General features: G+C 35.5%; 1 protein-coding gene across 4 annotated transcripts in view; it reads right to left on the bottom strand.

Moving 5' to 3' along the window:
- The window catches only part of sorl1 (sortilin-related receptor, L(DLR class) A repeats containing), a 142,393-nt gene that overhangs the window by 54,773 nt on the left and 67,124 nt on the right, over window positions 1–20,496 (bottom strand). For all 4 annotated transcript variants that reach the window (XM_056474295.1, XM_056474297.1, XM_056474296.1 and 1 more), the window contains exons 9-16: window positions 19,810–20,002; window positions 17,469–17,586; window positions 13,627–13,700; window positions 11,510–11,598; window positions 11,235–11,413; window positions 9,800–9,986; window positions 9,578–9,706; window positions 2,103–2,188 (exon numbers count right to left, since the gene is read on the bottom strand). In XM_056474295.1, coding sequence (XP_056330270.1) covers window positions 2,103–2,188; window positions 9,578–9,706; window positions 9,800–9,986; window positions 11,235–11,413; window positions 11,510–11,598; window positions 13,627–13,700; window positions 17,469–17,586; window positions 19,810–20,002 — 1,055 coding nt within the window. The remainder of the gene's footprint in view (window positions 1–2,102; window positions 2,189–9,577; window positions 9,707–9,799; window positions 9,987–11,234; window positions 11,414–11,509; window positions 11,599–13,626; window positions 13,701–17,468; window positions 17,587–19,809; window positions 20,003–20,496) is intronic.

Genomic DNA, 20,496 nt, shown 5'->3' with positions numbered 1-20,496 from the left:
AGGTTATCTAGGCAGGTTAAGGTAATTAGGCAAGTTATTGTATAACGATGGTTTGTTCTGTAGACTATTGAAAAAACATATAGTTAAAGGGGTTAATAATGGTGAAAAATGTACTTTTCAAGCTGTTTGGACAGACATACGTGTAGGTATAGTGTATAGACCATCATATTGGGGTGATATAAACACACCCAGTCCTTTTATTTCAAATTTAATAACATAAAAACGGTGGACCAATTGGAGCGGTTTTCAGACCGACCGCAGTTTGACGTAGGAGTGTGGTCCCCCCACCCACCAATATTGATTGACAGCTGCGTATTAACATGTCTCCTTAGTAACGCATATAATCATATCAACAAGACAGGACGAGCGCAAAGCAACCAGGAATAAAAGGTCTGTTCAGTTTGCTAGGATCATCAATCATCATCAAATGTGATCAAGAGTGAGTTTTACAAGTTTAAAATGTTTTAAAACAGAGCATGTGTGTAATGAATTACAGCGATTTACTTCAGATTCACTTAATTAGCACAGCCGTGTGTCAGAACAATTATAAAATAAGATGCTTCAATCCTGGTTTGTGGACGTTAAATCAGGTTTATTTTGTACATTAACATGACGAATATGCATACAGCAGAGGAGATTAACCTGTATCCTTTCACATATGCGTGCAAAAACTGTGCATGCAAAGCTAAACGGGTGCGCTGTCTGTATGTGTGCATGTGTCTGCGCTGTGTATGTAGGGCTGTGCAATTAATAGAAAATCCAATTTCGATTTTGGCTTCTAACGATTATGAAAAACCATTAATCGAGATAAACGATTATTGCATTATATACCGCCCCCTTTACAGTTCTACACATTTGTTGCTCTGCAAAGCTCAGTTCCACGTGAAAATGACTAAAAGCATGGTTGTAAACTGCAGAGTATTTACGGTAATGGGGCAGGCTAGGCGAAATACTGTAAATTCCGGTCATACGCTGCTGTTATGAATGGAGCAGCAGTTGTGAGGAGAAAGTGAGGCGTGCACGCCAGGCAGACAACACTGATCAGATAAGGTTTAATCTTCCATAAATCTTCTCTAATTCAGAGTATATACAGGAATCAAAGAGTGAAATTCAATATTTTTTTAAAGACCTTATAACCACTTTTCAACTGGAAGCACTGTCGAGATTTTAACTTCCAGTATATTTACTAAATAATAACGTAAGACATTTATCCAAAACTAAAACATTATTCATAAACTATTAATTCTAGCTAATTCAGCAGGCTGGCTCCTATAATACTGCAGAAATAATGGTGTTGCCTTGGTTACTGCAGTAAACAAAGGAGCATGAACACTAGGATTTCATTGATTTCATATAAACTACACAGCATCCTGATATTCACAGATTTAATTCAGGCAAACTTTAGCATACAATACAATACATAATCAAAAATGATATAAAATTTAATAGCTTGCAAAATAGCATTTAATAAAGGTCTTAGCTTTTAAAGGTTTTAAATTTCTCTATATTTATTTATCAACTTTTAATACTTTAAGACCCTGCAGACACCCTGTAACATTACAAATGCTGTTACTGTTATGTTACTGTTATCAATTCAATGTAAAATTGTTCAAAAAAAGCAAGCATGCGTTTAAAAATTAGCATTAAACTTTTAAACTATATTAATTTTATTCTGAGGTTTATTTAAACATGAATTTAATGACTTAATTCTTATTTTCAATATGCAGTACTCTGGTTTAACTTTTGTTGCTTTTAAAAGCTCAATATAAATAAAACTAGACTTGTTTGTTTATCCATTTCTCCATATTCTTTTTTTTTTTTTTTTGTGAAGCAACTTATGTGTTTTTTTTTCTTATTAATCTAAAACTAATAAATAACCTCTATTAATAAATAACTTTAATTTCAATTCATAACTGACATCACTAGATTACAATCTCAACAAGGAACATGCTATCTCAAAGCAAGTGTTTTTATAAGACTGTTCTGTGAACTGTGACTCAACTTCTTCTTGCTTGTCATTGGATTGTGTGGTGTTACTTGAAACAAGCTAAGAGAATATGACTATTTTTGTATATGACTATTTGAGAATTTTTCCACTGTACCTCCCACAGGACAGGGAAGGTTTTCCCCATCCAGCCGAGCTTCAACATCTCCACCAGTGCAGCTGTCACCAGACACCTTCCTGTACCTGAAGAGCCAGAGCAAACGCCAATCATAAGTATGAAACACATTTCACTTCAGAAAATTAGAAAAACGTCTAAACTTGACACTATGTGATGCTGTAATGAGATGCAAATAAATTCCCCTGCTTTCCTGTGGATTTTTGACATATTGATGTTTATTAATGTAGCCAAGAAATACCCCTGATTATTTGCTAATGAACTGGACTTAAGTTAACGAGAGAAAGAAATAACATGGAAAAGAAAAACAGCCTAACAATAAGCCAAATTTTTTTTTAAATAAAATAAAAATTGGCATAGAAAAACTATATAAAGTTAAAATCAGAATTATTAGCCCCACTTTTTTTTCTTTTTTAATATTTCCCAAATGATGTTTAACAGAGCAAGGACATTTGCACAGTATGTCTGATGACATTTTTCTTCTGGAGAAAGTCTTATTTGTTTTATTTCGGCTAGAATAAAAGCAGTTTTAAATTTTTTGAAAACTATTTAAGGACAAAATTATTAGCCCCTTTAAGCTATTTTTTTTTTGATAGTCTACAGAACAAACCATCATTATACAATAACTTGCCTAATTACCCTAACATGCCTAGTTAGCCTAATTAACCTAGTTAAGCCTTTAAATGTCACTTTAATCTGTATAGAAGTGTGGGAATATAAATTTATATTCCAAAGTAATGCAAAGTGTCAGTTTCACAGCACGGTTGTGTAACTTGTTTTCTCTTTTCGGTCAACTGGTCAGGCGGTTTCTGTCTCCAGAACATAATTTGCGGGTCATGCTTTCATGCTACAGAAACCATTTTGTTGATTAACTTGTGTGCTCAGTAGCTGGGCCGGTTTCTACACCTATATGCCAATTTACCCTGCTGACTCCAAAACTGAATTTGCATGCTTTGTTTAGCCATCTCCCCTCCTCCTAAGACAATATAGAGAGGACATCTTTGTCTTAATTCAGACTTGTGATAAAACTCGCAGACTGCAGACCTCCAATAGGGCTCTGCAGACACATGGACTTCTCGAAGATGCCGTTTGACTGCAGATTAACCAACACGTCTCAATAAAGGAATTCTGCTTGTTTCGAGTCTCCTGGACTGGGTTCTCCTCTATATTCACTCATTTATTTTTTTTACAACAGAAGTGTCTTTAATAATATCTAGTAAAATATTTTAGAATATATATAATAAATATATAATATTTAATAAAATATTTACTGTCATTATGGCAAAGATTAAATAAATCAGTTATTAAAAATATTATGTTTAGAAATTAGTTGAAAAAAATCTCTCCGTTAAACAGAAATTGGAGGAAAAAATAAACAGGGGGGCTAATGATTCTGACTTTAACTGTACAGTATATTTCGATGAACTGGAGGTAAAAATTAAAATGATAAACAAAAATTCCTGATATTCCTTGAACAAAGACAACATACAATTCCTTGACTTTTAATGTACAATAGACTGGAATGGACCTTATAGTTGATATTCTGTAATAAACCTTTTAAAATTCAATGATATTGCAGAAAGTCATGCTTTTTATATGTCCCATGTTTTAGTTTTTGCATTTGTGATAATCAAGGCAACATGCACAATGAAGAATGCACATAATGGCAGATAGTCAAATATAAAAATAACTGAAATATTAATAACTTATTAATCCCAGTGACATTTTTTTGCAAGTAATTTGCCTTTTTTTACTTATTTACTTAATTTTGTCATTCAAACACTTTATCCAAATTCAGTGTTTTCATCATTGCAGTATAGTGTTCCTAATATTTTGATGTTTAAATAAACTTGTTAGGTCATTGAATGCAAATATTGTGAAAATATCTAATTCCAGACATCATTTTTTCCATTTTTTCTATTACTGTACTGTGTTTATTTGATACTTATTAAAACTGTCTCAATTTTAGCTTATTAATATCAGAACTATCATCGCTTAAGATATAACATATGATAAAAATATCACCAAAAAAGTTGTGTTCACTTTGCTTACTCAAATTATTAAGCACGTCAAATTCACAGCTGCTCCTAACATATTGTGCATTCCAAAATAAAAGGAACTAACATCACTTCCCCATTTAATTATAATTAACCTCATTTCCTTCAGCTCAACTGACTGAGCAAGAGATCTAAACTCTTCCAGCTAAATTCGGTTCAAGTCCATGTTCTAAATAAATCTCCTGTCGACAGCAGATAATGAGAGGAGAGATGCATGGTGACACAGCAGAGGCAGATCTAATAATGCTCCCGGGCGGATGCTCATGGTGGAGGATAATAATCTGGATCCAGGAGAACAATGAGCCGATACAATTCCCCCTCTTGGTATTTCTTGTTGATTTCAGCATTAAATGGCAACAGATTTGATTTGGATTCACAGACACAAGACAACTCTTCAAAGTGACCTCTACAATATACAATATTACTATTAAGAGTTCAAATTTAATTAATGAATTCTTGCTAAAAAGTATTTTTTATTTTTTATTAGCTGGAAGCTAGCTCTCTGCAACTCTCACATGGTCACCCACTGAAGGGTTGTGCCCCTTAATGGGAGACCACATGGAAAAGCTAGGGTGTTGCAGGAAGGGGTGTTAATGAGATCACAAATAGTGATGGGGGACTCTATACTGCTCAGTGAGCACCGTCTTTCGGATGAGACGTCAAACCGAGGTCCTGACTTATTTTTGGCCGTTAAAAATCTGAGTAAGGGTTTCCTGACCAAATTTGCCCACTGTCCAAAAGGACCTCCTAACCATCCTCATAGAATAATTGGCTTCATCACTCTGTCTCCTATCCACCAATCAGCTGGTGGTTGGTCTGGCGCAATATGGCTGCCGTCACGTCATCCAGTGGATGCTGCACCCTGGTGGTGGATGTGGAGATTCCCCCCCAATGTGTAAAGCGTTTTGTGTCCAGAAAAGCACTTAATAAATGTAAGGAATTATTATTATTATAATTATTATTCATTTCTTTAAAGCTGCAGTCTGTAGTGCTGAGTTCACATCAGACGTGAAACGATACGCCACTCAATCTGGTTTACTCATGGAACAATATCCCCCGTAAATTTACTTGATTTTAATTATTTTAACTTGCATTGTAGGCCCAATTGAGGGTGAATTCTGCAAGTTCACAGTAAACACATTGCGCATTAGACGTCATTCAGATCACGCAGTGATAATTTGCCTCTATTTGTGCGTTTACATTGACTTTGTATGTAATTTACTTGCGCAAATACTTATTCCATGTTTGGAGTGAACCCAGCATGTTTTGTCCTCTTTGTAGCCATCTCTGTTTGAAACCACTTGCCGTTTTTTACCAGTTTTTTTGCCGGTTTTTTTTTTTTTTTTGGGCAGATGGATATAATGTTTTGAGAATTTTTCACTGGAAAATGTCATCTGAAAAACTAAGTAACATTTCTGTCGCTTTTGTTCTGACCAAGGTTATTATAGTTAACGAGAAAACGAAAACAAAAATTTTAAATAATTGTCGTTAACTGAAATATAAAAAAAACAAGTTTTTTTTTAAACTGGAACTAACTGAAACTGTATTGTGTACATACAAAACTAACTGAAACTAACTAAAATTATAGCAAAACCCCCCTTTGTTTTCGTATTTGTAAATGTATTTAATACATGATCTTACTGTAAGCCGTTTAGAAGTAAATATATAATTCGCGCTGCAGGTGTTTGACCCGTACGGCACCTCAGAGTCTGTAATCCTGCCGCCATCGAGCCGGTTCCCCTCCAGTCATCCTTGCTGTTGCTCCCGCGACAAAAACAACGAGTGTACATGACAGCAGCACGGTGACAGCATTACAGGCACTAAAAACTATTACTTTAACACATTTTAGCCTAATAATGGGTTTTATTTCTGTATCGCGATCGCGAATGAATCTTTTTAACCGAATCTTGTTAACCGGAGAGAACCGGTTGAACGAGTTCACCAAAATGAACTAAATCATTTGAAACGATTCGCGTCTCCAGTAAGCACTTATCCGCAAACTACTTACTTTTTAACAAGCCTAATACCCACCTCTGTCTCGAAATAATCCAATATATACTCTTATTCAATTATTAAAACAGTAACGTTACACTGAGATCACATTTGAGAAGCGGTTAAACGATAATACTGCGCATGCGTGATTCAGTGAACCGAACACAAAGTACACGACAGCCTGCTGTGACTGAACTAAACAGCACACCGCGGGTAAACCGAGGGTTTAAGTGAGAGGATCTGGTGAAAAAAGTAAGTATATTTCATTACAGAAAATCGTAATGGAATTTAAATAAGTGAATCGTGCTTCAGTTGGGTTACAAAACGTTACTGTAAAGACATTTTTTAGATCATGGTGATGTTTTAACTGACTGAAATTACTATTGCTGACTACATTTTAGTATGTCCTAACATCTGTGTTAAATATCTGAACTTCCCATCACTACTGTGTATCTAATCTCAGAGAAGCCTTGCACACATATTGTACTTAAGGCTGCTATCTTGTTGGCTGCTGGATTTGAATTTGAGGATGGGTAGATGGTAGTGGTAGATGATAGTGTTCATGTGTCCTCTAAATACAGGTTTCAAAAAAAGAGTTTTTATTATACAATATTTATTCTATTGATTTTGAATCTTGCACTTAACAAATATCCTTATTTAGAAAAAAAAAACTAATACTGAAACTAATAAAAACGAAACTAAATCTAAGTCATTTCAAAATATAGAAACTAATAAAAATTAGTAAAGCAACCTTTAAAAACTAATTAAAACTAACTGAATTTGACAACAAAAAGTCAAAACGAAATAGAAACTAAAACTAATGAAAAATCCAAAACTATTGTAACCTTGGTTCTGACCATCTGAGACAGGCCAATGGTAATATCTTATAAGTCAGGGGGGACAATGGCTGAAATTTAGCTAATATAACTGTATTTGTATTATTAAATAAATAAAACAAATAATTAAAATGCTAATAAGTTGAATAAAATTGTTAATAATTTAAAATTGTTTTAAAACTTAATCTATAAAAAATTGCAAAACAAACTTAAACACGTATAACTTATAAGACAAATTATTTTTCACAAATAAATAAATACTTCATAAAAACATACAAGGAAGTAAACACTAACTAAAAGAGCACTCGGTATTCTGGGTATAGTTTGTTTGCATAGGTTATCATATTTTTTTAAAATAAAGTCAATGTAATAGTCATTTTACACACAGCACATAGCTAAAATATATGAATATGCATATGAAAATGCATAAAAAGCAGAATTATTTAAAATCATGATGCTAAAGTTCATGGATTGCACATCTCTAGTGAAGCTGAACTGAATGCCTTTCAGCATTCAATCTGCACAGAGATGTGATCATGCAGGATATAATTACATGTTTATAAGATCTCACAACTGGATCTGACTAAGTTTGTAAGGTTTGTGACATTAAATGTTCATTGTTAAACTGTTAAAAGTACTTCAAAGATTTGTTTAAATGATATGTGTGTACTTGCTGATTGCTGACAGCAAATGAGAAAGTATTATTTGCCTTTACTAATAAATAAAGCAATCTTTATGATATTTTTTATATACATATTAATTACTTTGTTAAATAGTTTTATCTGACAAGTCTGTCAAAATAAAAGTCCTTCCTTAAACACACACATAAAAAGAAATATCGGTCGATCATGCATTACAGCACATCAGGCTACGTACCAATGGTAATTAAATCTAACTGCTTAGTCCGTAGCACATCAAAATGTGCTGATTATTATTGCTGTCATACTTTGCTCTCAAATTGTTGATCAACATCTATTAAACAACATAAAAAATGAACAACACCTACGTTGCTTTACTATACTTAAGTGTGTATTGGTGTAACCAGCAGAATATAATTTATCAACAGTCTATTCTCTTGTTATCTTGCTATTTAGATGCCATATAGACCCTTTTTACACCTCACAAACACCTTACATAAGCGGTCATTAGTTTTTTGTAATTTAACGCAAAGATAATATAATACATATATCAAGGCTATTCAACTAGTTTGTCATGGGGGCCAGTTCATGAAAAGCATCCTAAATGAGGGGCCGGAGAGATATGAATTGCAATATGAGTGATGACACAACAGCATAAGAGCCCATATGTTGTATTTTTGCTTCTTATGACACCCACGTTGTATTTTTCAACATTAAAATGTTAATATATTGTATTTTGAAACTACATAATATCAGTGCATTGTACAATGTGTTTTTTTTTTTTTTTCACAAACATTCAAATGTATTTCAAAGCACAACAAAAGCAGTGCATTGCCTAAGTAGGCTTCTTCTACATTCAGACACATTCATATGTTATGTTTTGAACTGCATAACAATTATGGATGCAACAATTATAGATTTTGGTTGTACGATTATAGTCTGAAGAATAATCATGATTTCACGATTATCACGTCTAATGTAAATTTAAGCTTTATATTAGGTAAATATTTAAATGAACTGTTGTTATCATCTGTGTTCATACATACATAATCAGTTTAATAACTTGAAATAATTCGTCGAACATATCTTTTGTTTACATTGCACTGAAAGCCACGCACAACTCTCACCACTACGGCATGAGATGTTTTTTACTAGGTGTGTCTGGAAGGTGCGCTCCGCTTGCGCACGCATATTGGCATATATTCTAATATTAGAAATAATAAACTTGTGCACAGAAAAGATGCAATATATGAATGGCTCGCTGATATAGTTAATCCAGTGTGTGTGCATATTAGCCTTCGTGTATAAGCTCAGAACTTAAAACTAACGCACAGTTGCCATAACTTGCAAAACGTTGAGTTACGCTCTGTGCAGCCTTTAACTGCAGCTCGTGCTGTATTGAACAGACGCATGTCACTTCATAACTATAGCGTCCGTTTTTCGACTGAACTAAATATATTTTTGATGTCTTGGTCACACTATTTGGAGGGCCGGAACAAATTGCCTCGCGGGACGCCAATTGAATAGCCCTGACTTACATGAATGCATAGAAATGTTCATACATTTAAAAAAAAATCATAAATTTAAAATTATGATAACCGTTAAACATGTCTTAACGTCAACGTCTTGTGAAAAGGGTCCAAAAAGAAACTGCTAAGTTTAATAATTTGTCTGTATGTATATGAGACAAAGATGCAAAAAAGGACAGCGGCACAATTTTATTTTTTTATTTTTTGTGAAAACTAACCAGTACCACTCAAATTAGAAAGCATATTTATAAGCTTACTAATGTGAATCATGCTGAGGTAAGTAGATGTTTTGAAAACAGCTGTGTTATGTAATTGCTCAAAATGATTTTGGATCATGTTTAAGAGCAAAAACAAAACCAAAAATTCTAGAAAAAAAAATCTAGTGTATATAAGCAGCATTCTCACCCTTTGCTGCGATGATAAGTGGTGCCCACTGGACATGGCACTGGCGGGGCGTAGAGGTTTCCAGAAAACTCAGGATCAGGCACACACACCTCGAGAGACAGATCCTCGCTCAGTTTAAACCCATAGTCACTGGGGTCAGACAGAGATGACACAACAAAACAGTGAATATTGATTGTGCATTCAGAAGAAACATGAGAAGACAGAACTCATTTCAGCTCATACCATTCATAATCCTGACGCGTGCAGGAGCAGTTGGACAGAGAGATGGGCCTGTCAAAGTCCTCGCCATTAAAGCAGGTGGCGTGAGGAGAGCGGCGCTTGTACACCATTTCCCTGCCGAGCAGACAGCCATTGCCCCTCTCGTCCGAGGGAGACCACAGTTTATAGTCGCCCTCTGAGCAAGGCACACCTAAACACGCAAAACATCAGATGTATATTTTAAAGGGATCTACTACGCAAATTCACTTTTATAAGGGGGGTAAACACAGTTGTGTGGTAAAAGTGAGTGAATATATCCAGCTAGGGTTATAAAAATCATCACGATATCATGTTTCATATCATTTGGTATCGATAATTATTGAATATTTTTTAACAATACATTTAGGAATATTGGGATTTTTGTTATTTAACCACTTTATTTTATTTAACCAACATTACGAAGGCAAATAGTTTTAATAGTCAAAAACAAAAATATTTAAACAAAATATCTGATCTCTTTATAGCTCTCTTTATAGATTCTCTTTATAATAAAATAAACATAAGTGTTAAAGAGACTCTTAAACTTGATGAATAAAATGCTACAACGTGTGTGCAATGGTAAAGGTAGATCAACATCTGTAAGGTGTCAATAATAATGATACAGTTGAGTGATTATATAACCCCTATGCTAAAAAAAATTTGAGATGGGGAGCCAGTGACTGGAATGCACAAGAAAAGAAACCAAAATGCCATCCTTACATTATTTTTATTTATTTACAATTCAACTTGCATGAATCGCCGTGCGTTCGCGGCATTCGGAAAAGACACCCAAAGTTTGTTGGCATTGCTTCCAAGGTGCGCACTCAGCAGCCACAATATATTAAAGCTACAGTGCTTCATACCGAACAATATTATTGACATACTGACAATAGTGTTCAGTCAATAAATACCGATTTTATCGCTCAGCCCTATACCTAGCCAATATTTTTTATAATTACACTTTAGTCTGCAGAAACACTTTGATTGACATTCTTCCTTTGTACGTGTCATCAGAGGGGAAAAGACCCTCCCATTAGTGACAAATCCCTCATTACCCCAAACAGCCCTGAGTGAGAAGCAAAAGCAAATGCCGATGTTCTCACAATGTAGTCAATAATGTACACTCATGCTACCAGAATTGAAGGAAATAAACAATATATTATTACTAAGATAACCTATATTTTGAAACTATATTAAATGAAAAAGTATGCAGAATATTAGATAAAAAGATCTGAAAAAGCCAAAACATTCACATGCACGTAGACAGTTCCTCGTCAGAAAATGAAAGAGAGATGGGTTTTAAACACCAGAAGTAAATTAAAATGCATCTAGTGTCTACTTGTCAATCGATTAACGTTGCTAAGGTGTTTGCAATGAAGTGTTTCGATTTTGCACCAATTAGAATGATCAGTTCTCTTACCGAGCACATCACTAGCATTGACCTGGACGATGAGCCAGCTGTGCTTCTGGTCAGCATATGAGCCAAAGATGGTGAAGATGGTGCTCTTCTCACCCGGTTCAGTCAGCAGTTGGTAAACATACACCTCCTGTTTAGAGAACTGGAACTCCTTCCAGGTCTCGCCCTCATTAGTACTGTACCTGAGCCACCAGAGAACAAGACAAGTATCTCTGTAACGTCAGACAACACATCTACTTAAAGGCAGAGCGACACTGGATCCTTGAATGGTTACTGACTTGAGTGTTTTGCTGGAGCCGCCCTGTGCGATAGCCATCAGGATCCCTCCATGATCTCCCCAGGTGTAGAAATGAGGACCAGCCAGAGCCTGAACAACACACATATATCCATTACATGGATCCACAAAGGCTGCTTTACTTTTCAAACAGTCTGAGAATATAATAAATGCTATTGTAGTGAGCAGTAGTGTTGTATACCACTTTAATAACAAAGAGGAACCAATGGAATATGCAACTAGTGTCCAAGGTACAATAATTCATGACCAAAAAAGATGTTTATATAAGAGGGATGTCGACACTAAGCCAGATACATTTGAAAAAGCATCTTTTTCCTCTTTGTTTTGATCTCCCTCCCACAAAGAGTCAGTGCTTTTTGTCCTGTGCATACTGAGCTTTTTAAAGAAACTATTTCCCAACTGGATAAGTCTGAAACTGGACTGTAAAAATGAAGATATTTGAAAGTGATGATACATGTTCACGTATCTGTCATTATTATACAAATATTGTTGAGTGTTGTTAATGATAGTTACTTTGTACAGTCTTCACACGTATTACACAGTAGCAAAGATAACATATTAACTAGCAATTGGCAAATATGAAATGGTGGCAAGGAATAACTTTGTAAAGTCTAGATCAGATACTCGGCAGGCTGGAAGTGCGATATGCACATCAATATAGCAGCATTTTTTTTATCATGCTGTATAACAATAATTGATATTTTTACAGTACTGTGACAGTTGGTTTGAGGGTTGGGGTAGACTATGGAGTCAATCTAGGGCCATATATACTTGCAACAAGAGACGAAAGGGACTAAGCCGAAGAGAAAATGAATGAATGAATGAAAATAAACAAAAATGACAAAAAAATGTAAATAATGCAAATCTCAGAACTGCAAATAAAAATCATGTAGTGCAAATAAAAAATAAAATATTAGCAATTTTTTATATATTTTTTAATATTTGCTAAATATTTTTTCCCAGTATTGCCTTTACAAAACCTCTCAAGTCAATTGCAATGCTCATTTTGATTTGCTTTTCAGTCAACCATGAGTTTATGATCCTGCTTTTCTTTTTGCACATCACGTTTCTGTGCCTTTCACTTTCTGGCCCTCCTTTGACAAGGAGGCGGAGTAACGGGAACTGGAGCGAGTACCTGCCTGCCTCCTATAAAGCGACGTCATCAGCTGGAGACATCGTGGCACAAAGTAAATCAGCCATGAATCGCTGTCAAAAATCTAATCTAAATCTAAGTAAAATACATGAATCCTTTGTTTCAAGCCGTTTAACTCATCAAACAGTAAAACTCGCAAATTAAACCTCTTATTAAAATGAGCATTGCAATTGACTTGAAAGGTTTTGTAAAGGCAATACTGGAAAAAAAATTAAGCAAATATATTATTATTTTTTAAAAATTGCAAATATTTAATTTTTTTGCACTACTTGATTTTTATTTGAAGCTCTTTATTTTTGTTTATAAAATTCCTTTTTATTTCTCAAAACTCAATTTTCCCTTTTTTGAGATTTGCATTATTTTAAAAAAAAAATTTTGCTCAATATATATATATATATATATATATATATATATATATATATATATATATATATATATATATATATTTTTTTTTTTTTTTTTCTTCTTTGTTTTATAGAATTTTTTATTTGCAAGTATATATGGCCCTACATTGACTCCATAGTAGACGTTAAAAAATACAATTTATTGGGTAATTTAATAGATAGCATAAATAATACTCGGTATAGTTACTGTTTTTACATTACTGTGATGGTTGGGTTTAGGGTTGGGATAGACGGGGTAGACGTCAATAAAACACAATAAATGGGACATTTAATAAATAATATAAATAATTATCTTTAACTTCCGGCCGCAATCGTATCTGATCTAGTAACAACCGAATAACTTGGACAAACAGTAAAGGCTAAAATATATTTATATTTTCCCTAGAAGTCAAGTCAGAAAAATTTAAAACATGCTGAAAAGCAATAGTAAACAAAAAGCAATAAAAAAAGAAGAAAAAAGCTAAATATTAAGATGTAAAGTATCAAATATGTAAAATGTAATATAAAAATGTAAAAAAAAATAAATAAATAAAAAATTCTCACCTCTCTCCAGCGGACCCCTGCACTACTGGACACATACACATTGGGCTTATTGGCCATATTCTTTCCCACAGATCCTGTGCAGAAGAAACAGAGAGCGCTAAAGATGATACATTAATCAATATATACACTGCATCTGATGTCATGTCTCATGAGCCTAAATTATGACTGATATCTGGCATTCAATACAAATGTAAATGACATATTTATGTTCTGTGATGTAGGATTGTGTGTCAGTATTATATGGAAGGATTATCAATATTTGTTATAATCAACTTCCCACAAGGTTTGTTCTGGTCTCATCTATAATTCATGTGCACTTTCGTATTCTTTGGGTGACTATATATGCAGAAAACCATAGTTAGTGGAGGTTGTTTCACCAGGGACAACACTAATGAAAGAAATGAGATGACAGATGGATTTCAAGGTTTGCTGCTGGCCCTCACTGGTTGGATTTATCTGTGTGGCAAAGTTGTTTTGTGTGCGGTCAGAGATGTTTACATCTGTTTTATTTGGAGAGACCATCTAAACTGTGTGGACAACGACTCACTTTAATGAGTCCTCTTGTTTTATATATATGAAAAAATTGTATGATATACAATTTAACATGAGTTTCTGAACTTTTCTGTGTGCATGCCCTTTCTAAATTTGGAGGTGAGTTCCAAAGTGCATCAGACAACATAATATTAGTAATGTAGTTTACAGTGTAGGGATTAGTTCACATTTTTCTTCTTAATTCTGTCAATAGCTCCATTAAAATAGATTAAATGATAAATTATTTTGGAACATTGGAAATTAAGATACTTTAGCTGAAATCCGAAAGTTCTCTCATCCTCCAAGTCATTGGCAAAAAATTCGATGTGTGGTTCGACTGTTATTACAGGAAGCTCCGAAAACACTTTTGTGCTCAAAAAATACAACAAGTTAATTCAACTTTTTTTGCTTATATATTCTCTCCTCTGTCAGCTCGCATTTACAACATGTAGTATTTTGTCCTGCCATTAGAGTCCACAGCGCAACACACAAGCATTATATTTCCCATAGTAAACATGCATTCTGATCTGATATGGTAGACATTGGCAAAACAAAGTAGTTTTTACACAAACATGTTCTTGGAGCTTCATATGATTATAGTTGAACCACTGAAGTCACATGGAGTGCTTAGAAAATAATTTTGGCTTCTTTTCTGGACTTTGAACATCCCTGGACCATTGCTGTGGAGGATAAGAGAACTCTAGAATTTCTTCTAAAATATCTTAATATTAGCGTTCCGGAGACCAACAAAGGTCTCTAGGGCCTGAAACACATGAGTAATTCATAACAGAATTACAAAAACAATTTGGTGAACTAACCCTTCGAATATGCTCCTGAAACTTAAGATTTAAACCACAGAAGAGACCCAATTGGCAGAAAGAAAAATAAACACAGCTAAGGCCAAAAAAAAAATCCTGTCAAATTCTTCAATGCTATCTCTGTAACAAGTAGCCTAGAACAGGGGTCGCGAACCTTTTTTCTGCAAAGAGACATTTATGATTTTTTTAGCAAATGCATTTTTTAAAGAGCCACATGATACATATACATTTATATATACATATACATATATACATATACATATACATATATATATATATATATATATATATATATATATATATATATATATATATATATATATATATATATACATGCATACACACACAGTTTACATGTATACAGTGCATCCGTAAAGTTTTCACAGCGCTTCACTTTTTCCACATTTTTTAATGTTACAACCTTATTCCAAAATGGATTAAATTCATTTATTTCCTCAAAATTCTACACACAATACCCCATTATGACAATGTGAAAAACAAACATTTTTTTGAAATTGTTGCAAATTTATTAAAAAAAAAAAAACCTGAAAACTGGCATGTACATACGTATTCGCAGCCTTTGTCATGAAGCTCTAAATTGAGCTCAGGTACATTCTGTTTCCACTGATCATTCTTGAGATGTTTCAGCAGCTTAATTGGAGTTCACAGTTGTAAATTCAGTTGATTGGACATGATTTGAAAAGGCATACACCTGTCTATATAAGGTCCCAGGGTTGACAGTGCATGTCAAAGCACAAACCAAGCATGAAGACCAAGAAATAGTCTGTAGACCTCAGATACAGGATTGTCTCAAGGCACAAGGCTGGGGAAGGTTACAGAAAAATTTCTGCTGCTCTGAAAGTTCCAATGAGCACAGTGGCCTCCATCATCAGTAAGTGGAAGATGTTTGTAACCACCAGGACTGTTCCTAGAGCTGGCCGGCCATCTAAGCAGAGTGATTGGGGAAGAAGGGCTTAGTCAGTGAGGTGATCAATAACCCGATGGTCGCTCTGTCTGAGCTCCAGTGTTCTTCTGTGGAGAGAGGAGAACCGTACAGAAGGACAACCATCTGTGCATCAATCCACCAATCAGGCCTATATGTTAGAGTGACCAGACGGAAGCCACTCCCCGCCTGGAATTAGCCAAAATGCATCTGAACGACTCTCAGACCATAAGAAACAAAATTCTTTATACTGATGAGACTAAAACTGAACTCTTTGGAGTGAATGCCAGGCATTACGTTTGGAGAAAACCAGGCACCACTCATCATCAGGCTAATACCATCCACAGCAACATGCTGTGGGGATGTTTTTTCAGCAGCAGGAACTAGAAGACTAGTCAGGACAGAGGGAAAGATGAATGCAGCAATGAACAGAGACATTCTGAATGAAAACCTGCTTCAGAGTGCTCTTGACCTCAGACTGGGGCGACGGTTTATCCTCCAGCAGGACAATGACCAAAAGCACACCACCAAAATATCGATGGACTGACTTCACAACAACTCAGTGAAAGTCCTTGAGTGGCCCAGCCAGAGCCCAGACCTTAATCCTATTGAACATCTCTGGAGAGATCTGAAAATGGTTGTATGCCGTCGCTTCCAATCCAACCTGATAGAGCTTGAGAGGTACTGCAAAGAGGAATAGGCAAAAATTCCCAAAGACAGGTGTGCCAAGCTTGTGGCATCATATTCAAAAAGACTTAAGGCTGTAATTGCTGCCAGAGGTGCATCAACAAAGGCTGTGAATACTGATGTACATGTGATTTTTCAGGTCCAATCTTCGTCTAGACAATAATTTTGTACTCTCTCCTTTTTTGCACTGCTTACATTAGAACTATCATTGTCCTTTCCTCTACCCACATGTGTTTTTCTGCTGCGTCACTGCAGGTGGTTTAGTCATTAATTAATGCGAGCGGTAATGAACTTTGTTTATATTCATCTTCCTAAAAGAGATATGCAGCATTTAACACGTTTTTTTGCAATGAGAACAATGTTGAGGTTGCGTGACCGCTCTCGGCTGGCTAAGTCAATGAGTGCGAGGGTGTGTTTGTATGTGATAATTAGCCAGTGGGTGAAGTGCAAATAATTAGCACATCTGCGCCGGAGCGATAGCAGGCGAAGCGGGCAGACATTTTCACAAGACTCCTGCGCCTCTCGTCTTCATGCATGCACATTATCTGATAATCATTTAATTAAAGGTCTGGCTGCGGTTGGCAGAGGAAGAGAGAGCCATACGAGAGCGAGCAAGTGCTTTCCTATGAGAGCTAAATCAATGTTTTCCAGCAGGCATGAACTCAAAAAGTCAGCCTCGTGCACTTGAGCTCCCACTGTTTACCATGTTCTCTGAAGGGACTCGGGTTAATAAGAGCAAGGCAGCACAAACAGGAAAGCGCAGAACTTGCAGCTAATTTGCTCGCATTTCCTCTCTCTCATGCATATAGTGTAGGTGAGAGAGGTGTTTAACTGCAGAGCAGAGACGCGGTCTCGTGGCCCACCTGTCGCCATGATGAGACCAGGTGCAGACTCTTTGGACAGAATAGGGATCCTGCGCAGCTGAATATTCAACAGCTGACTCCATCGCTGAGCCAAGTGAAGGGAACAGCCACTGTCCAGCTGATAGAAAGAGAGAGTGATTGTGAATATGATATAAATGAAGATAAAAAGTGCACAAACAGGAAATAACAACTTCTTACTACGTTCGCAAAATTCCCCACCATCACCTCTGGCTTACATTTTACAAACAAAAAACCACAGCTTCATAACCACATGATAAAATAGAGCACAGAGGGAAGAGTCTACACACACACACACACACACACACACGATAGAGATGAGCACATTAATTACTTAGTGATATTAAAGATTTTCTAAATTCTTTAAATATATTTCTAAATATTAAATTCATGTTTATTTAATATAATGTTAAATAAAGTTCACATCATATAAACAAATTTTTCAGTTCAAAACACAGTTTATCATTAAACCTTTGTCAAATGTCAAAAATATATGCACAGTTGAAGGCAAAATTAATAGTGTCCTGTGATTTTTTTTTTCTCTTTTTCAACTGTTATCTAAAAATTTTTAGAGCAAGAAAATGTTCACAGCAATTTCAAAAAAAAATTCTCCTGGAGAAAGTCCTATTTCTTTTAGTTTCACTGAAATAAAAGCGGTTAAATAATTTTTAAAACTCAATGTCAACATTATTATTAGCCCCTGTAAATTAACAATTCACCCAAGACTGAAAATTCTGTCATCATTTACTCTCCCTTCACTTGTTCAAAACCTGTTTGACTGCCTTTCTTCTGTTGAACACAAAAGATATTGTGAAGAAAGCTGAAACCTGTAACCACTGACTTCTATAGTTTTTGTTTTTTCCTACTATGGAAAAGGGAATTAGGTGAACTATCCCTTTAAGAAATACATTTTTTTTCTTTGGGCTCCAGAGCAAAGCAGTGTCCAGTGACCTGCCTAATTAACATAACTTCCCTGGTTAGTCCAATAAACCTTGTTAAGCCTTTAATTTACAATTTAAACTGAATACTAGAATCTTCCAAAAAAAAAAAAACTAGAAAAATATGATGTACTATCATTATAGCAAAGACAAAATATTAGGTATTAGAAATAAGTTATTCAAATTTCAAACTTTTGTGTTTCAGATTATTTAAAGAAAACAACAACGTTAAACAAGACTTTGGACATTTTTTAAAAAGAATAATAATTTCACAGGGGGCTGAGGGCTAATAATTTGGACTTATTTGTGTATTGATGTACAGTGGGGGATATAAGTGCTAAACGTGTCATGTTTTTTCCTGCCAATAACATTTCTAAAGAAGCTGTTGACAGGCTTTTTTTGGTGATGGCAGCTTAAAGACGCCTCTCATATGGAGAATGAAGTCACATGAATTCCTCAGGTGTGAGTTTTTTCACAGACTTCCACAGAGTTTAAAAATCTTGATGGTTCTGTGAGTAGTCTATTAAATCTGAGCTTTATTTTGTGTTTTCTATTGGATTTAAGTCAGGTGATTGGCTGGGCCATTCTACAGTTTGATTTTCTTTCTCTTAAATCATTTGAGAGTTTCCTTGGCTGTGGTTTATATCATTGTCTTGCTGAAATGTCCACGCTGGCTTCATCATCCTGCAAATGTAGATGTTGGACTGAAGCAGCTAATATGAATTTACGTTGACGAATGGCAAAGGGTTGCTTTCTAACTACTGAGAGATTTCAGCTGTTGTCTGGGCTTTCACTGCTGTTCTACACCTCCCTTTCTTCATGTGTTCTATACGTTTCCCCTGTACCATTTCATTTACTTACACAAAACTTAATTTGTAAACGAATTAGATTAGTTTTCTTTGCATACATGGATTTCTTTAGTTGTTATCAACATCTAGTGAAAATTTCAAGTCAACAGCAGCACGTTTAGAAATATGTTTTCAGAGAAAAATGATGACATGTTGAATACTTATTTCCCATAATCTAATTATGCATTAAGAAAATTTAAATTCAATTTGAAAAGGCAAATCTCTGCACCCCTACTAATCAGAAGTGCTGCAATGATCACTCATGTACAGTGCAATCTGTTACAGTGGCATTTTGCTTACTACTGTAGCTTGTGATCTGAATGGTTAAAGAAGCACAGAGCATCTTATGCCTATACTTGCAGGGCCAGACAATTTCAACTCTTTACAGTACAGACTTTCCATACAGAATACACTAAAACAGCTCAATGGGACAAAAAACTTTTTATCAAACCATAATAAAATAAATAAAAGAATAAAACCCCCCACTATTGGCTGAATTCTCCAATTCATACAAGATGATCGATGATCCTAATATACCTGGCAGTCTATAGTTCCTCCGAGACTGTCGGCCGCTGGAGGCTGAAGAAGCTCCCAGGTTCCTCCTTTATCAAACGTGATGACGGACCTCATGTTGTCCTCGCTGACGGATCCATTGATCAAAGTGGCCACAAACACACCTCTGAGCCCCTCGACCCGGTGCAAGTCTGCGAACGGCTCATTGGCGAAGTACCTTTCAAACACAAAAGCACACAAAATCAGCTTCCACGTGCCATTCACAATGGCCAAGAGAGGTGCTGTATGAAAATGCCAATGTACGCGAGCCAAGCGCATCTCATCTGCATTGCGCACTGCAGTAATTGCGTCTGTGCTCTCAGGCGGCCGTGCTGAGCTCAGTGGTTTGGCTGTGGGTGAAATCCCGCTCTGCCGCAGAGTAAAACAATAGTATGTCCTTGGAAAAGCATGGAGGAATGATGGATTGCTTTTGTACTGACAGTGTGAGCGGAGGGAGCGGTGGGCGAAGACATAGTTCCTGCATTATAGAGACGAGACCTCGCTAACCTGCTTAAGGGTTGAGGCTTGCAGAGCCAAATATGGATTTAAAGCACTGACGGGGGGCTGTCGCAAAACTGAGATGGGTTCAAGCAAAGGTGACGAGGCCAAACTCCGTGTAAGACGGAGGTGTAATGTGAATTATTGAAGTGAGATGCATTTCTGGCTCAAGCC

The sequence above is a fragment of the Danio aesculapii genome, chromosome 15 (genome assembly GCF_903798145.1).
Source record: "Danio aesculapii chromosome 15, fDanAes4.1, whole genome shotgun sequence".
NCBI classification, from domain to species: Eukaryota; Metazoa; Chordata; class Actinopteri; order Cypriniformes; family Danionidae; genus Danio; species Danio aesculapii.
The sequence above is the reverse complement of the archived record's forward strand: the minus strand, read 5'-3'. Positions and strand labels throughout refer to the sequence as shown.